The 17,969-nt window shown below is 31.9% G+C and overlaps 1 protein-coding gene across 1 annotated transcript in view; it reads left to right on the forward strand.

The window, feature by feature from the left end:
- MS3_00005079 (uncharacterized protein) overlaps positions 1-17,969 on the forward strand; it is a 124,324-nt gene that overhangs the window by 63,945 nt on the left and 42,410 nt on the right. Inside the window, exons 4-5 of the mRNA XM_051213097.1 lie at positions 3,170-3,484; positions 6,081-6,425. Coding sequence (XP_051069041.1) covers positions 3,170-3,484; positions 6,081-6,425 — 660 coding nt within the window. The remainder of the gene's footprint in view (positions 1-3,169; positions 3,485-6,080; positions 6,426-17,969) is intronic.

The following is a 17,969-nucleotide window of genomic DNA, read 5'->3' on the forward strand; positions in this document are numbered from 1 at the left end:
ATTTTGAAAATAAATAACACAATTAAATATAAAACATTGAACATATGTCATAAAACATTTGTATAAATATCCATCCGACAGCAATATTTAATGTCAAATCTATGTTTATACAGTTTTCAATATATATATATATATATATATATATATATATATATATATATATATTTATATAATAGTTGAATTCTTGAGTCATTTAAAGCTAGACCATCATGGAAATCCTTGAAGTACTAGACGACCGTTTCATCCTAGTATTGGTCTCCTCAACAGAGTGCATTCACATTCCCGCCTCGCAAGATTCGACCCCAGAACCTATTGGTTCACAAGTGTGAACACTTAACCTCTAGACCACTAATCTGGTCAGCATCCAACAATGCTAATGTCTAACTATCTCATAACAGACCTGCTGAGGTGTCTCACACTGAGACAAAACGGTTATCCAGTGCTTCCAAATTTTTCATGTTGGTCTAGCTTTAATTGACTTATGAATTCAACTATTAAATTATTAAAATCTCCACAAAACCCCCTTTCATTATATATATATATATATATAAACTGATAATTTCATAACATTTGCAATTCTTCTTAGTATCCCACGTTTACACTTATTCTATTTAGATATTTCAACAATTAAATTATTTTATATTACTAATGAAGATAATTAATTATGATTGTACAAACACTTTTTTCTTTGTTTTGTTTATAATTTATGATTGAATCTTTTAAATAAATTAAAACTCTACCGAATCTAATTAGTTTAGTTCACAGTTAATTTAAGTAATATAAATAAACATCAATAAAAAAATTTCTTTCTGTATTTTATTTAGTTATAAATAGTCTATTTTATTGTTCACATAATGAACAAAAATGAAATTACTACTACTATTATTATTGCTATTATTATTGTTACTATTATTGTTGTTACTATTATTATTATTACTATTATTACTATTATTATTATTATTACTATGATTATTGTTACCATTATTATTATATTAAAAGTCAAGATTATTGTAGAAAAGGAAATTAATATTATGATGTGAAAATAAAGAATAAATATAACCGAAAATCGATAATCTCATACAGTTGTTCATTGTAAAGTGAACCATTAAAAACCTGGGTATAATTACCTTTTTGTATATTTTATATATAATAGTGAGATAAGTAAAAAAGAATGAAATCCTAAATAAAGAAACAGTTTGAATCAGTTTTAGATTTTATTTTAAAACAAAAAAGGATAAGCATAAAATATGTTTCATGTATGATGTTATGACTATAAATTTAAGATCAGAATGTAGCTATAGAAGTATTCAGTGGTTAGTATGTTTTTTCAATCAAAATGAAAATTTGTGGAGATCGTAGTTTGTTCAATGTAGAATTCACAAATTAATCTAAGTTAGAACACTATTTTAAACCTGGAAGAACTGGATGGACGTTTTGTTTTGGCGTAGGACTATTCAGCAGTTCTCACTCACTGTCTTGCTTGTCGGACTCGGACCCATAACCTTTGATCTTATGCGTAAGCGCTTAACCTGTAGACCACTGAGTCTTCATTCAAGAGTCAAAATGGCTAGCCAGTGCTTTCAAATTTTCAATGGTGGTTTAGCCTAGACCAATTCATGAATTTGACTTTGAACATACTACAATATACACAAACCCCTATTCTCATATTAATCACGGGCCAACTAGTAACTAACTTCAAGATATAACTCCTCGACTTATAATAAGAAGAATTGACCAGTGTAGTCCAATCCGTGTCGAATGTGAAACAGTTATCCACCTAACACAATAGATAAAGGATTGTGCAATTAAGTAAGTAAGTAATTAAGTAAGTAATTTAACTAATGAATTTGGCAATTTCATTGAGCAATCGAACTTATCATCATTAAGATACTGTTTTTATATCATATCCAATCGATGGATTGATCGATTATCATCAGCACAAAAATGAATTTCAGAACTTCTTCTGTAATGAATATAATCTACAAATTAAACCACTCTCCATAAAATCCCATTTGGTTAAATGGTAATCATCAATAAGATTTTTCGGAAGTTCCAGTGAGAGATCGTGGTTGACAGAGTTCAAACATGTTTAGGGTGAAATAATGGTCACTAACGGCGCCAAGTGGTTGTCACTCTATATTCCATATTGATTACGATTAGAATCAAACCATTGGACGCTAAGCCAGTAGTTTTGATGATGAAGCTTTCACCACAACACCAGGAGGTCTTAGGTTTGATCCTTTGTAAATTCACAGATACATACTACTAAAGAACCCTATAATAAGATGAAGTAGCTGTCCAGTGTGTCATGATACTTCAAATGAGAACGATCTGTGTCGAATACAACCTTTGAAATAGATTATTTCAAACAAACTATCAATGTGTACTTTCTTTCGAAATTGATTATACGAATGTAGAATTAAATCATCCGGTTCTTCAATGAATTACTTTGTGTGTTATACATTACTTTCAGTCGTTTATTCCAGTCGATGTTAGACAATAACACCATCGGATACCTACTCAGTGGTCTATAGGTCATGGGTTCGCGTGCAAGATCGAAGATCCTGTGTTGGATTTCCACATGCAGGACTGTGGGTTCGCATTGCTGGAGTGTCTCACATCAGGACGGATCACCCATCCAGTGCTTCCGAGTTTGCAATGGTTGTTAAACTTAGATCAACTCGTGAACTTTGTATTTTTAGAATGTTAAAAAAGTTCAGTCGCTGGATAATTTATGCAAAGATAGGGAATTCACCATACGCATGGTAATAAACCTTGAATCAAAATTTTACTCGATATTTGATCTGTCTTGATTTAAAATGACGATGTACAGTGTAGGAAATAATAGGCTATAAAATTATTTTACTTATAAAATTCTACAGATGATTTGAAATTAAAAATTTCAAAGTCAGTATTCGATAAACCTGACTTATGTTAATGCTTCGAGAGAAATCTAAAAGTATATACCGTAAATCGAGAGATAAGAGCAGAAGTATCTTTCTCCAGATAACGAGATGATTACAAAGACTAATGAACATTATCGAAAACTGAACTAAATAAGACCCTTTGCATAAGATACCCATATATGTTTCTATGAACAATAAGGAAAATAACAAGTTATCAAATGTGTACTCTTTCATTGTTGTAATAAATTCATTTTATTTTTCAGATACGCAGGATTCTGAAGTTCAATCCTATGTTCCTCTTCCTATCCCTTCTAGTACATCAGTTAATGTTCAATGTGATTATACACTTTCCTCAAATGTGACAAATATCACTGAGTTACACAAGTACAATTCAAATGCACACGATCAAGAATTCATTAATATTACAAGAATCACTTGGGAGTTAGTAATAAATTCATTTGATCAGCCAAAGCTGAAGAGATTCACTGATCCTGATGTAAGCAAAACAAAAATTGATTGTCAAATAGCAGGTCAACAACAACGTCGTGACAAAAGACAGGTTGATTACGATGTTTATTGTAAGTTTATGAATTTTATATGTGTTGAGGAAACCTTTTTATCGATTAGAAAATAAATAATGCATTATTATGTACTTCTTATTTACACTTACATAAAACCAATCATTTCTTATCCAAGGTTAATATAATTACTTGCTTTTTTGATATGTCACTTATTTTCAAAGCTTCATTTAAACACAAAATGTTAATCACTTGTAAACACTTTACCATGTAATGATGACACTTGCAAGTCAATAATTGAAAGCCATACTATCGTTTATTTGTTACTAATAAATACGTAAATATCGCCAACATTCAAGATGTGATTCTACGTCTTTGAGTTTGATATTCTATCCTTCTTCTGTTTAAAGCATTGATTGTATTCTTTGTGTAACATTACAGACGCCATAGCCCGGAACGGTTACTATTCTTGCTTTATGAGAGTTTATCAACAAAACTGGCTATTTAAAATTGTACTCATTGTCAAGTTTGGTTTTTCATCAACAGTGAACCCAAGAAGTTAAATAAAAAGCGATTGATGATTTAAGGATACTTCGAATTAGAAAGAGGACGTTCAAGCCTTGTAGTGACAGCCTAACCTCCAGATCATTTCGTTGGGATCAAAAAGTTAATACTTCTAACTCATTAAATACTAAATTCCTAATGTAATTTACACGATTCTAGTGAAAACCTGTGAACAATGTAGTTCAAACATTTTACCTGTAAAGCAAATATACACCAATAATTCTACATACACCCTAGCTCCTGACTGAAGTCAGGAATTCTAACGATTGAACTAAAACCCGATGGTTTGAAACGTAAGCCTTCTCCAAAATGTCTAGTGGTCCTAGGTTCGATCCCCAGTGGCGCCTTCCATTCGCACAGACAAAAAGTCCCATACCAGGTTGAAACTTCTGCACAGTACTTATATGATCTTAGTGGTCGCCTTACTACAGTTATTCTCTGAAGTGAAGCTCAAAGTAAAACTATTGAAAACCGTTCATATTTATCTAAATACTCAAAGTGATTAAAAAAATTACTTCTAATACTTCAACAAATACTACAAAGTTGCGTTTCGTACTATTTCTATAATGGTTCATCTGATCTACCAATTTAAATTCTTTTAGAAATAATTAAACGGAAATATCAACTGATTACTTGAATCTTAATCAAGAAATAAGAAACAGTGATCAGTGGTAACCATCCAGTTTAATAACATAAACATATTTTCATCACCAGCAAAAATAAATTACGAGCTACCTGGACCTTCATGATCACCTATTGTCTAAACGTTTTGCTACATATTTACTGAGTTTTTCGAGAACTTATAGCTTATATCTAGTTTTAAAGTAGTGTCTACTAAATCATTTAATTTTGAAACATTGAATAGAATGACACTTTAAATTAATCATTCTGACTGAAGTGATACACATTTCTGTGAAGCTTCCTCTAATATTTTATGTTGTATCAGATTGAATTACGAATACGTCAGAATATTGATTTTCATTGTTTCATTTGAGAAAATGATACTCATAAGAAAAACACTTTACTACTATACAAATTGAAATTAATCAGTTAATTCACTCACACAGATATCACGGGTTATTGACTGGCATTTTATACAGTTGTACGTCCAGTACACATTTATTTAAATAGCTTTTCAGCTATTGTCGACAGACGATGACTGGATTATTATCAACATAAATATTCCTCAGACTGAGTTTGTTAAGGTACGAAATTTTCTCTGTGCACAACTATATAGGTATTACATCCATGAATATTAATTCTTGGTTAGTGGGGATATAAGATTTTAGTGGGGCCCTTTATTTTGTCGTCATTTAGATCGGCCGATGTTTGTTGACGGGGTCTCCACTTTAGTGGCCTGAGTTCTGACTCCAACTAAATCGTATGAATGATTGTTATTGAAATATATATATCGCCTATCCTCGTATATAATCATCAACTTAAATCACGTTAGTCAACAACGGAATTAAATAAGTCAAAAAACGAGAATAGACTTTTGAATACGTATATTTTGTATACGAAGCGAATGGAATAGAGCGAGGCGAAACGACGCGCAGTGGAGATGGAGGGTAAGCCAATTTCATTTAGTTGAGCGTTAATCAATATTTATAGTCACACAAAAATAGACTACAGACATGTGATGAATAGGATAAGATGGGCACACACATACATGTGCTCATATAAAAACAGTCAAAATTGATAAGCGAATAATTAACAAGGTCAAAATATGACTCAATTAGAATGAATGGATTGGCCTGTCCGAAAGCCGGAATAAGGTAAATGGGCTTAACATAATGACCGACACTACATGATGTACTAACAAATCCTGTATAAATATATTGAACATCTTGGAAAATATTGTCCGAGTTAAGATAATACTGCGAAATTCAAAAATAATAGTTATGTCCTTTTGACATTCTATGAATGCACGACGAAAACTCAGTATTCATAGTTTTTGAATTTTAGTCGAATGTATCTAACAATCGTGTAATATCAAAATACGTAACCATTTTCCTTATTCCCGTTTACATCGTATTCACTATTGGTCTTAGCATATATTTTATAAAATATTTCATTTTGTTTAAATTTATAGATCCATCTAAATCTGTACGTTTGGATACAAACCTATCTCCAGATTATTTTGTTCAAGTTGGCACTATACTTGAAATTAAATGTACTGCTGAACCTGGTAATCCTCCTCCAAAATTATCACTTTTACGTCAACGATTTGATGAATCTAAGGCAACAGTTATCCAAACTAAAACAAGACATCTCAGTCAGTCAAATTCTTTTATGAATATACATAAAGATATAGCTCAAGAGTTTATGGTCACATTAAGTGAAGAAGATAATGGTGCTTCTTTTTTCTGTGAAGTTACTAGTACTGGAATCAAATCAAGCAAAGTTCGTTCTGACAGTGTACGATATAATATATCATGTAAGTAATTCATTAACTACATATTTTAGGTCGAAATTTTATTAACCAATTTAGATTAAATAGAATTTTAATGCAACAGTTTGAAAATATGTCAATGTTTTTGTTGAGTCAAGATCTGTAACTAACATCTATTATTGAATACAATAAACCCATAGAACAAACATCGATTTGACAAGGATTATATTCACACAAAAAATATTGATAGATTCTATAATTTACAACTATTTTTCTTTGAAGCGTTTAAAATCAAAAGTGAACGGTTCTTTGAAGAATGTTGTATGCATTTGGTTAACCATGTAGAAATACATTGTTGAGGCTAATGTCCTCAATATCTGACTCCAATAAATAATATCCCGTTAACTGTGTATTTTAGGTAGGCTTAATCTCCTAGTAGAATTACGGATTTACTCGAGATTATTGAGAAGCCTGAACACCAGTTATAGAGATAATTTATTGTTAATGATTAATAATAATCCGCAAGCGTGCAGCGAGCAAACACACGATGAAGCCAGGTAGAAATGATGCGCAGTGGAGATGGCTGGGAAGCCAACTCCATTTTAGTCAAGCGTTACTCAATATTTATAGTCAGACAAAATTAAGCTACAGACATGTGATTAATGGGATAAGAAGGGCACACACATATACGCTCATATAAAAACAGTCAAAATTGATAAGCGAATAATTAACAAGGTCGAAATATGACTCAAGTAGAATGAATAGAATGGGATGTCCGAAAGTTAGAATAAGATATATGGGCCTAAAATAATGACTGACACTACAACATAATAGCTTGTTAGTTTTATCAAGTAAACTATTGCAAAGGTCACTATCGAAATCTTTCTACTGATATATATATATATATATATATATATATATATATATATATAAGTGATATGATAGAAAAATACAACTTGACTTACGCCTATTACTCCTAATGGAGCGTAGTCCGCCGACCAGCACTCTCCAACCCACTCTGTCCTGGGCCTTCTTTTCTAGTTCCATCCAATTCTTGTTCATTTTTTTCATGTCTATTTCCATTTCTCGGCGTAATGTGTTCTTTGGTCTTCCTCTTTTCCTTTGGCCTCGAGGATTCCATGTGAGGGCTTGTATTGTGACGCAGTTGGGTGCTTTCCTCAATGTGTGTCCTATCCACTTCCAGCGCTTCTTCCTAATTTCTTCCTCCGCCGGGATCTGGTTTCTTCTCTTCTATAATAGGTTGATGCTGATAGTGTCTGGCCAACGGATCCGAAGTATTTTGCGTAGACAACTGTTAATAAACACCTGTATTTTCTGGATGATGGCTTTCGTAGTTCTCGAGATTTCTGCCCCATACAGTAGGACTGTCTTGACATTTGTATAGAAAATCCTGACCTTAGTGTTGGTTGACAGTTATTTTGAGTTCCAGATGTTCTTCAGTTGTAAATATGCTGCCCTTGAGATGGTGGAGAAGATTTGTAGCTCAGGTGGATGATTTTGGTGGTCGTGCTTTGCATGAACATTCCATATACGTAAATAAATGGTTGCTCTAGTTTTCAGAGGGGCCATCGGCTTCATGACTTTTGAAGGAACTTGGGTTTCATCATGAGGCGTCGTAACTCTTGTAAATGAAGACCTTCTGACTCCCAGGGCAGAGTTTAAAAGGTTCGAATAATTTTTCTTGCCAGCGTTTTTTTAGCGAGTTGGTTTTCTACGGGATGGGGTCGCTAACCCCATGCCCGACCCTCCTTCTTCATCTGGGCTTGGGAACGGAAGTAGCCCCCGGAAGGACGTCAGGCGGAGTTATAGAAAAATACAGTTATTTATATAATATTCAAGCATAAAAATAATAAAACAGTAGAATACTTACATTTGTATTTTACCATTCAAAAATGTACAGATTTTTATTATTAGATTGATACTATCAAAGTTACGAAAATGAGTAATAAGTTATATGATGTTGCTAATACGAAATCGAGTTCTGATTATTAGTCAAATCGAAAAAACCACAGTAAATGAACTTACAGTCAGTTTTACAAATTGTTCCATAGGTGAATATCTAGAAAAACAAGTAAAGCGTTGATACCTTAGAAATAGTAACTAAATTATACTTTTTAACTGTAAACTTAAATACATTTTATGTGTAATTTAAAAGCAATAATTAATGATTTATAACTGGTCTATCTGAAACTGTATGTATATATTGTCAGTTTTATAAATGTGATGAGAGAGAGACTGCAAATGAATAGTCTCTTGTTGGTATATGTGCATCTTGTGTGGATTGCCTCGATCTTGCTTTTCCCCTTGTGTATGTTGAGGTCTGCTGATGTAGAGACTGCTGCTACACTATTTGTCTTGAACTACATTTGCTACTATATATGGGACAGAAGGGCTAGGTTATCTGTGAAGTCCAAATCATCTAGTTGCATTCAACCTGTTCATTATATTCTGTGGTTCCCCTCAGATGTCAAAGTCTTCATAATTCAGTCAACTGCCAGAGAGAGAGGCCAAGTAGTCTTGTCTAACTTCGGTCCTAGATAAAATTTCACATTCATCAACTACTAGGAAAGTATGATAAAAAAAATCCAATACATGAATTCGATAAATAACGAACAATTTAAAAGTTATACTTTGAAGTATGTAAGTAAAGATTACTTTCCAAAATATACGACGGTATGATCGACCTTTAGTTTTAATCTAACATAATCTAGATCTTATAACTAACATCTAGTAAACTATTTAAAAAAAGAACATCATTTTGTATTGTTTAAAACAAAAGTGTTTCAATGATCAGGAATTAAAGGAAAGAGGTGAATTAAAAGTAAAGTTATATATCAGTTAACAAATACTAATGGATATCATTTTTCTTTTTTAGTCTGACATTGGAATAAACAGATTACTTTAACATTAAAATCATGTTGATATTTTAGTGATGACGAAAGAAAATGTAACTTAAAATCCCTTATATTGTACCTAATTGTCTATAGTGTAATGGCAGAATACAAATTTAATTTATCGACATAAGTAAATGGGTTGTGTGATTAAAAAAAAACGAAAATCTAGTTTACGACAAAACTATAGACAATTTTGTAGCTAATTAATTATAAATTGTTTAAATCATATAGTTTACTGATAGTTTATAAAGCAAGCAATTGAAATTTAATATTTTCGGTTAAAATCAACTTTATCCAACTTACATTCATCTGAAGAGTTCAAAAAAGGACGAAACGCGCGTTCTGAATTCCACTGATAGTCACCATCTATCTTTGTTTACAATGCTTGTGGTTTGAGGCAATATCGAGGTAATCCACACAGGATGCACATATGTCAATAAGAGACAGATCAGTTGTAGTTCTAAACATCAATGCAAGGATTCAAACAAATCATACAAAATGAATTCAACCTACTATTTGTTTTTTAAATATCCAAAGTAATTAATTTGAAGTGGGTTAACTTCAAAGAAAACATTATTCGATGGATCTAAACAACACTACATTGAATAAAATGAAGATTTCTAGATCAAACGTAAAGAATTTATTATCATTATCATTATTATTATCTGCTTTATTCAATATTATATTTTTGGCACAATATAGAATTCTCAGCGCAAAGTATTTCAACAAGTTTCCGTTTCTTTCTTCTTGGTCGGTCCTGGCGATAAATATTGAGTGATCGCCAGTTAGATGTTAGCACTTCAGTGAATGAACATCTGAATAATGTGCATTCTTTTCGTTGTATATTGCCAGCAACCACATTGCCTCTTATTGAGTTTTTTGTAACTTTGACAACGAAAGGTTGTATACTTTTCAGAAACGCAGCAGGATAGGTTATGCGATTCATAAACATAATGATGTATTAAAACAAACAAAAATCTATAACTTGTTGAAATATCTAAATGGCAGGAACAGGTAGCCCAGATGCTCAAGCTGGCCGCCCTTTGAATATATCCTAGGAATCACTACTTATTTCAAGTAATGTTCATTTTCAGTTAGATTTTCCATTACTTCTTTTAAAAAAGTTTAAACCAGATTGCCAACCAAAACGTTGAATTTACTTCAAAGTTATTCACTTAGATTTTACAAACACATTCTTCCGTAATGATGCCTTACGTTAACTCGATGCTCAAATACCACGAAGCTATTCGATAAAGTTAAGACTAAAGTTCTTATATATTAAATATATGTAAATATTTATAATCAGAAGGGGTTTTGTGGAGATTTCAGTAATTTCAATAGTTGAAATCATGAGTCAATTGAAGCTAGATCGCCATGGAAAACCTGGAAGCACTAGACGGCCTTTTCATCCTATTATGCGACTCCTCAGCAGTGCACATACACGATCCCGCCCCCCGAGAGATTCAAACCAAGGACCTATCACTTTCACGCGTGAACGCTTAACCATAAGACCACTGAGCCGGCATCCCATGGTGTTAATATCTAACTTCAACCAATTCACGAAATTGCGCGCGAGACTGACAGGTTCTGGGTTCGAATCTCACGGAAGGCGGGATCGTGGATGCGCACTGTTGAGGAGTCCCATACTAGGACGAAACGGTCATCCAGTGCTTCCAGGTTTTCTATGGTGGTCTAGCTTCAATCGACTCATGATTTCAACTATTGGAATATTCATAAAACTAAGATTGTGATATTATATTTTATTAATCAATAAAAAAAGTTAACTGGATCTATTTGTTTGTGTTTATTCTTTTTTTATTTCCTAACTAAAATCAAGTAACTCTTTGTTACCAAGTTGCATAACATTTCCTTTTTTTAAGTGATGCACTTTAATCAAAACATAAAGTATAAAAAGAAGAAAAAAAAGTATGTTTCCAATCCAATGGTCATTTTATATAAAAATAAAGTTTACTTGTCACAAATGATATGTACTGTATCATTTCATTTTTTTGTTATATAAAATCTTTAATACCATTCTATCTACGTCATCAAATAACAAAACAAAATAAGTAAGTGATATTGTAAGCAATAAAGATTACACTTTCTCTCACTTTTCATGATTGAAAGAGAGATACATTCAAACTAGTTTAAAGTAAGGTGTATGCGCACTGTTGAGAAGTCCCACAATAGGACGAAACGGCCGTCCAGTGCTTCCAAGTTTTTCCATAATGGTCTGGCTTCAACTAACTCATGATCTTAACCATTGAAATTAATATATATTACTTAACATTGCGTCAAGGATTGATTCATATACACTTATCAAATACAAACGAATAAATATTGTATTATTCATTTAAATTATCTCTAATTTACAAACAGTATTTCATTGTTATTAATCCTTAGTTGAAATAGTTCTAGCATCTATAGTAGGTCGGTATATTTGAATCTTATTTATTCTTCTTATAAACTAATAGTAAATGACCAACTCATGAACTAGAAACTAGGATCTGAACATTATATTCATAGGCATTGTTTTTATTAAATTGTTTTATGAATGGTGTTTTTAAATATTATTGTTATATAATATTGTTATTATTATATTATTATAAAATGATCTACGTTAAATTCATTTGGTATTGTTTGACTTGTATCTTCCCATTGAGGTTTAAGACTGCAATTGATCAATCTTGTGCTTACAAAAAGCTTACGAATTAAGGCAGTATCGAGGCATACGCACAGTATGCACATATGCCAATAACAGACTCATCAATTGCAGTCTTAAACCTCAATGGGAAGATACAAGCCAAACAATACCAAGTGAATTTAAATTCACCCCATTGCACAAGCAAGTGGCTATCAGGACTCAGTAGCTAAGTGGGTTACGCGATAGCGTTTGAAGCGAGTGGTACTGGGTTTGAGTCCCAGAGTGAACACCAACTCTGAGATGCAGGTACATCAAGCTGACGAGTCTCAAATAGGACGCAACGCGCGTCCTGGATTCCACTGCTAGCCACTATCCATTATTGCTTACAAAATGATCTGTGTTAAACATGAACTTTCCTATGTAATTTTTGTGTACTCATATAATATACTATTCATGTCTTCAAGTCATAAAATCGATTTTTTTTTTCGTTTTTGTTTAATCTACTCACTATCCTACAACTTCTTCCAGAATTTTTTTTCTGAAAATATGCTGTTGTAATTTTTATGAACTTCCTACTGTCATTTCATTCCATACAAAAAACCCCTGTTCTAACGTTAAACTACCGAATTCATGAACAATGAAGAATATTTTGAGAGAACTGTTTATGTAAATAAAGTGTTTTCCTATTATTCTTTTAATAGTTGAATTCATGATTCAATTAAAGGTAGATCATCTTGAAAAACTTGGAAGCATTGAATGGCCATTTTATTCTAGTATAGGACTCCTCAACAGTGTGCATCTACAATTCCGCTTTTGGGATCTATTTCTATTTGTTAATGGGAATAGTTTTTAAACACTTAATAATAATTATTATTATTACTATTATATATTTCAAGTTGTATATACTAACATTATGTCTACAGATTTATTTCGTTAAATTATCTACAATTAACCACGTTTTATTTTAAAACATACAATTAGTGATAACAAGAGTAAAAAGAAATTAATTACATGAATAAGCTGTATGAACGTTTTTTCAGATAATAAAAATATACATTATTCATGCAACATACAACACAGAACACTTTCCAAATTCTGTTTTAGACAAGCTATACACTGAACAGATGTAAAGAGAGTAAATTTATCATTTGCAATTCATTTTGTACTGTTTGTTTGGAACTTCCCATTGATGATTAGGATTGTAATTGGTCAGTCTTTTATTGGCATATATGCTTCCTGTGTGGATTACCTCAATATTGCCTTAAGTCACAAGCATTATAAGCAAAGATAGATAGTGGCTAGCATTGGAATTCAGAACGCGTGTTTCGTTCTATTTGGGACTTGTTAGCTGAATGTACCTGAATCCTAGAGTTGAGTTTCACTCTAGGACTCGAACTCAGTACTGTTCGCTTCAAAGGCCATCGCTTTATCCACTTAGGACAAAGTAATCTACTTCGTTTCATTCATTATTTTTATAACAAAAACTCATTAATCTTCAAATAAATCTTAAGGGTATCAAAGAATGTTAATATAGTTTATAAAACTGCTGAGCATACTTTGGTCTTCTGAGTAAGAATATAGTCGAAAAACAATCAATCTACATAACTCCCAAAAGTTTATCTTTCGTAAATTTAGATACAAATTACCCATACATTAGTAAAGAAGAATACAAAAATAAACCATTGAATTAGTTCTATACAACAGATTTCTTTATTTATACTTATCTCTAATATTTGAACATAATTCGTTTTAAGATGGTGGAAAAGATTTCTAGTTCAGATGAATGATTTTGATATAGTTTTGTTCTCTAAGTTGAATGGTTCAGTCGTGGAGCTTTCACTGATGAAAATTCGAAGAATAAAACTCCATCAAAATAATTCGTTTCTTTGTTTTTTCAGTTATAAATTGGAATCCTATAGATATTACATTTTTGTGAAAAATACTACCTGAACAGATAAATAACGAATGTTGATAATGAAAACCAATTAGACTGTAATAGAAACGTTTTGTTTTTCTTACTGCAAATTAATAAATGTCAATCATTCTACCAAATGTTTTCTACTTTTTTTTACAAGTTTCTTTATTTAATTGGATAATGAAGTATTTAACTGTGTTTTTCTTTGTTTTAAATGGGTTAATGTATAGTAAGTATCGGATATGTGTAGTATACTATCAATCTTATCTACAGTAACAATGTATTTATGTGATGCACTTTATTAGACGGGATTTTATGGAAATTTTAGTAATTTTATAGTTGGATTTTGTAGTTGAGTTAATTGAAGCTAGACCACTATACACTTGATTGAAATATAAAATATGCTGTCTGATTTGTTAAAGCTTCTAATGATTTAATCATTTTGATAATAAAATTTATTTGAATACAAATAATCATTCAACAGATTACTAGAAGTTAACTAGGTGGTATGAATTTATTCGATTTAGTGTCAGATTAATATTACAAGTTGAAAAACAGTTAATATTTTCTTTTGTTGAATGTTACTTTATCTAGTTTTTTTTAGAATGAACAATCTATTACGTAACAATAAAGTTAACTTAATAATTGAATTCATGAGTTAATTGAAGGTAGATCACGATGAAAAACCTGGAAGCACTGGATGGCCGTTTCGTCTTAGTATGAGACTCCTCAACAGTGTGTACCTACGATCCCGTCTTACAAGGTTCGAACCCAGGACCTATCAGTCTTGCGCACGAGCGCTTAACCACTAGACCACTGATCTGGCCGGTATCCAACAGTGTTAATGTTTAACACATTCAAACTTCTCTAATTAACTAGAAGACTAAGATTTTCCTTTCGGTTTATATTAATGTGTAAATTTCTCTCCATACAATCAATTAAATATTTTGTAGAATATATATTCCATAGTGTAAAGTAAACACTAATTGTCTCAGATATAGCTATACAATATAATGATTCTGTAAATAGTAAATACTGAATAACTTAGTATGTGTTTGAAACGCACATTCATCTAGCGAGTCCTAAATAAGATGAAAATCGCTTCCTGAACTCTACTGCTCGCTACAATACATATATTCTATTAAGTGTTTTAATTATCTAGGATTTCTTAACTTTAATGAATTCATATTTCTAAATCCATTTTCTTTAGCATTAGATAAATTATCAATCTATTTTATGGTTATGTGATTAGTCAGCAAATAACTTGTGATAGTTGGAACTTTTATAAAATCAACACATCATTATAATGTCAACCTTGAATAATTTCAGTATGAGCAAAACATTTTATTATAGTAGAATCAATATGATGATTACTCTCTAAGATAATCTTTATTATCAGTATTTAATTGTGGAAATTGTTGAGTTTTTTGGTTGAGATCATGAATCGATCAATGTTAGACCATCATTGGAAACATGGAAGGCCGTTTAGCCACACACACACTGGATACCGTGACCATTAAAGAACTCGATGTCTTTAGTCTACTAAGTGAGCTTGATATAGGCAAATCCATGTGACCCGATGAAATGTATCCCAGGTCATTAAAGGAATTAGCAAATTTTGTCGTGAATCCTTTCAGCGTATATTTTGATCTATCTGTAAGCCGGTATCGATTACCGAATGATTGGAAGAATGCTAATGTAAGTCTTGTCTTCAAGCCAAGTACGAGACATAAACCTGAGAACTATCGACCCGTAAGCCTAACCAGCATGGTTGTTTAGGTATCTCAATGAAAAGTAGATTCTTTCTGCATAGCAACATGGCTTTGGAACAGTTTTTTCATATCACACTAACTTATTAGTAGCTTGTGAAAGTTGGTGCTCTCGTGAGGATCCAAAGTTACCTATAGATGTAGCTTACATTGACTTCAGCAAGGCTTTTCACAACCGGCTGTTATATAAGTTAAATAATGTCGGGATTAAAGGCAATTTATTAATGTGGCAAAAGACTTCCCAGTTGGGGTCAACAAAGAGTACGAGTGAATTCAAAGTTGTCTAGCTTCGAAACTGTGCTTAGCTGAGTGTTTCAGGATACAGCCTTGGTGCCAATACTATTCCACTTGTATGTAAATGACCTTCCTAGTCTCCCATTGTCATTGGTTTTGTTATATGCTAATGATGTCAAGATATGGAGAGCGATAAAAAAAAATAACGGTGATAGTTTAGAGCTTCAAAAGGACCTGAAGAAATTATCTGACTGGTTTAAAATTTGGCATTTGTTGATAAATGCTTCCAAGTGCATAGTGATGCCTAATAGTCATCAAGGTAAATAACAGTGAGTTACCTGTTATCTAAACACACAATAACTTAGGAGTCATCGTTAGCCAAAACATAAAAGCTATTGAACACTGCTATGTGATATCCGCCAAAGGTTTCAGAACCTTATGGTCAATAAATAGAGCCTTTATCCATGTCGATACCAAGACTTTTTTCACTTTGTTTATAGTATTCGTTCGTTCTAAACTCGAGTACTGCATACGAGCAGCTAGCCTTTGCCTAAAAAAGACAGCGAGCTGTTGGACTGGCTGGACTAAACCTATTTCCATTGTCGTTTAGAAGAACCAGAGGCGACTTAATCACAGTTTTTAAATTACTTAGTGATAAATTTACTTCTGATAAGCCCTCACTTTTCCTGTCTTCTAAAACAGAGAATCTAACTACTGAATTTCCCATCGAAACATCAACAAATCGAATTCATTACCTCAACACATAATTAAAGTTCCACATATTGACGCTTTCAAAAGAAAGTGGAATCAGCTGAAAGACCACCATTGTCAGAACAAACAAAAGCCATCTAGCACCCTGTCCTTTCCAAAGTAAAACTGAATGATCAATCTTTATTGATTTTCGTTATAAGTTTCTTAATCAAAATATATTTAATAGATACCTTTTTTGATCTGGTCGGAATAATTTTAGCGTTATTTACTTGTGTTAATTATATGCTAATTTACATGTATTGATGTATAATATAATCAGGTAATTAACTTTTGATTAGCTTTTTTACAATGATTCTTGTATTATTCTCAATTCCATAATAATAGATTTGTATAAAGTATCATTTTACTTAGTGTAATAAAACAAACATCCATTAATGGATGGAAAAATAATAATCATCTAGAACACTATTGTAATGATACATAATCGTGTAGGACTTAATGCTAAATGAATCATCAATTTTTTGTAGTTTATAGTTACATAAAAGTTAATGTATCGTGTATACAATTTTTGTTGTTGATACAAACGGTACCCAGTATTGAATGAAATACCTAGTTAAATATATCAGCACGTCCTACGGTTGGATAAAGGCACATACACACACTTCTTAAACACTTCACTAAACTGATACACAGGTGACAAAACTATGAATGACTTGGAAGCTGTAACTGATAAACTGAATAAAGTGTACATAAATCACTAGTATATATGTATAAATTTTTCCTTCAGACCTAGACAAGAACATATAAGTTAAGATCCTAACAATGTGGATATTGGCTTTATCTAATAGCTTATCTTGTTTATCATTACTCATCTAGCTTTTGATTTTGTGACAATATAGGAGGATAGCCTAGTAATATGTTTGCTTCCACTCAGCTTACCACAGGATTATACGTCTACCAATTGGGTAACCGTTTTGAATTCTTATTTGAATGCTACATAGTTCGAGTTAGTCAGTAGGAAATCTTGAACCTATGTTTCATGCTAGTTGGTACCAATTTGTATGACACAACTATGACATTCGAAAAATTGATGCTACAGATACTACTCAGATTCATGTTACCAAAAGTTAGAGACAATATCATCATATTATAATTTAATTGCAATGAAATATTTATGTCAAGAAATCTATTTTTTGTGTTATTCAACATGGAAATAATAAACTAATTGGATAAGAAAGCTCACTTAAGACCAGGTCATTGATCAATCCCTTAAACTTTAGGTTTAGTGGTGCAAGAATTAGTGTTAGGTCTTCAACTAGACATCATTTTTTTCTACTTAGGCCAACAAACAATAGATTTTTATAATCAACCATTGCCATAGGTCAAATCTACCTCAAGCCA

The sequence above is a fragment of the Schistosoma haematobium genome, chromosome 3, assembly GCF_000699445.3.
Source record: "Schistosoma haematobium chromosome 3, whole genome shotgun sequence".
In the NCBI taxonomy this organism is placed as follows: domain Eukaryota; kingdom Metazoa; phylum Platyhelminthes; class Trematoda; order Strigeidida; family Schistosomatidae; genus Schistosoma; species Schistosoma haematobium.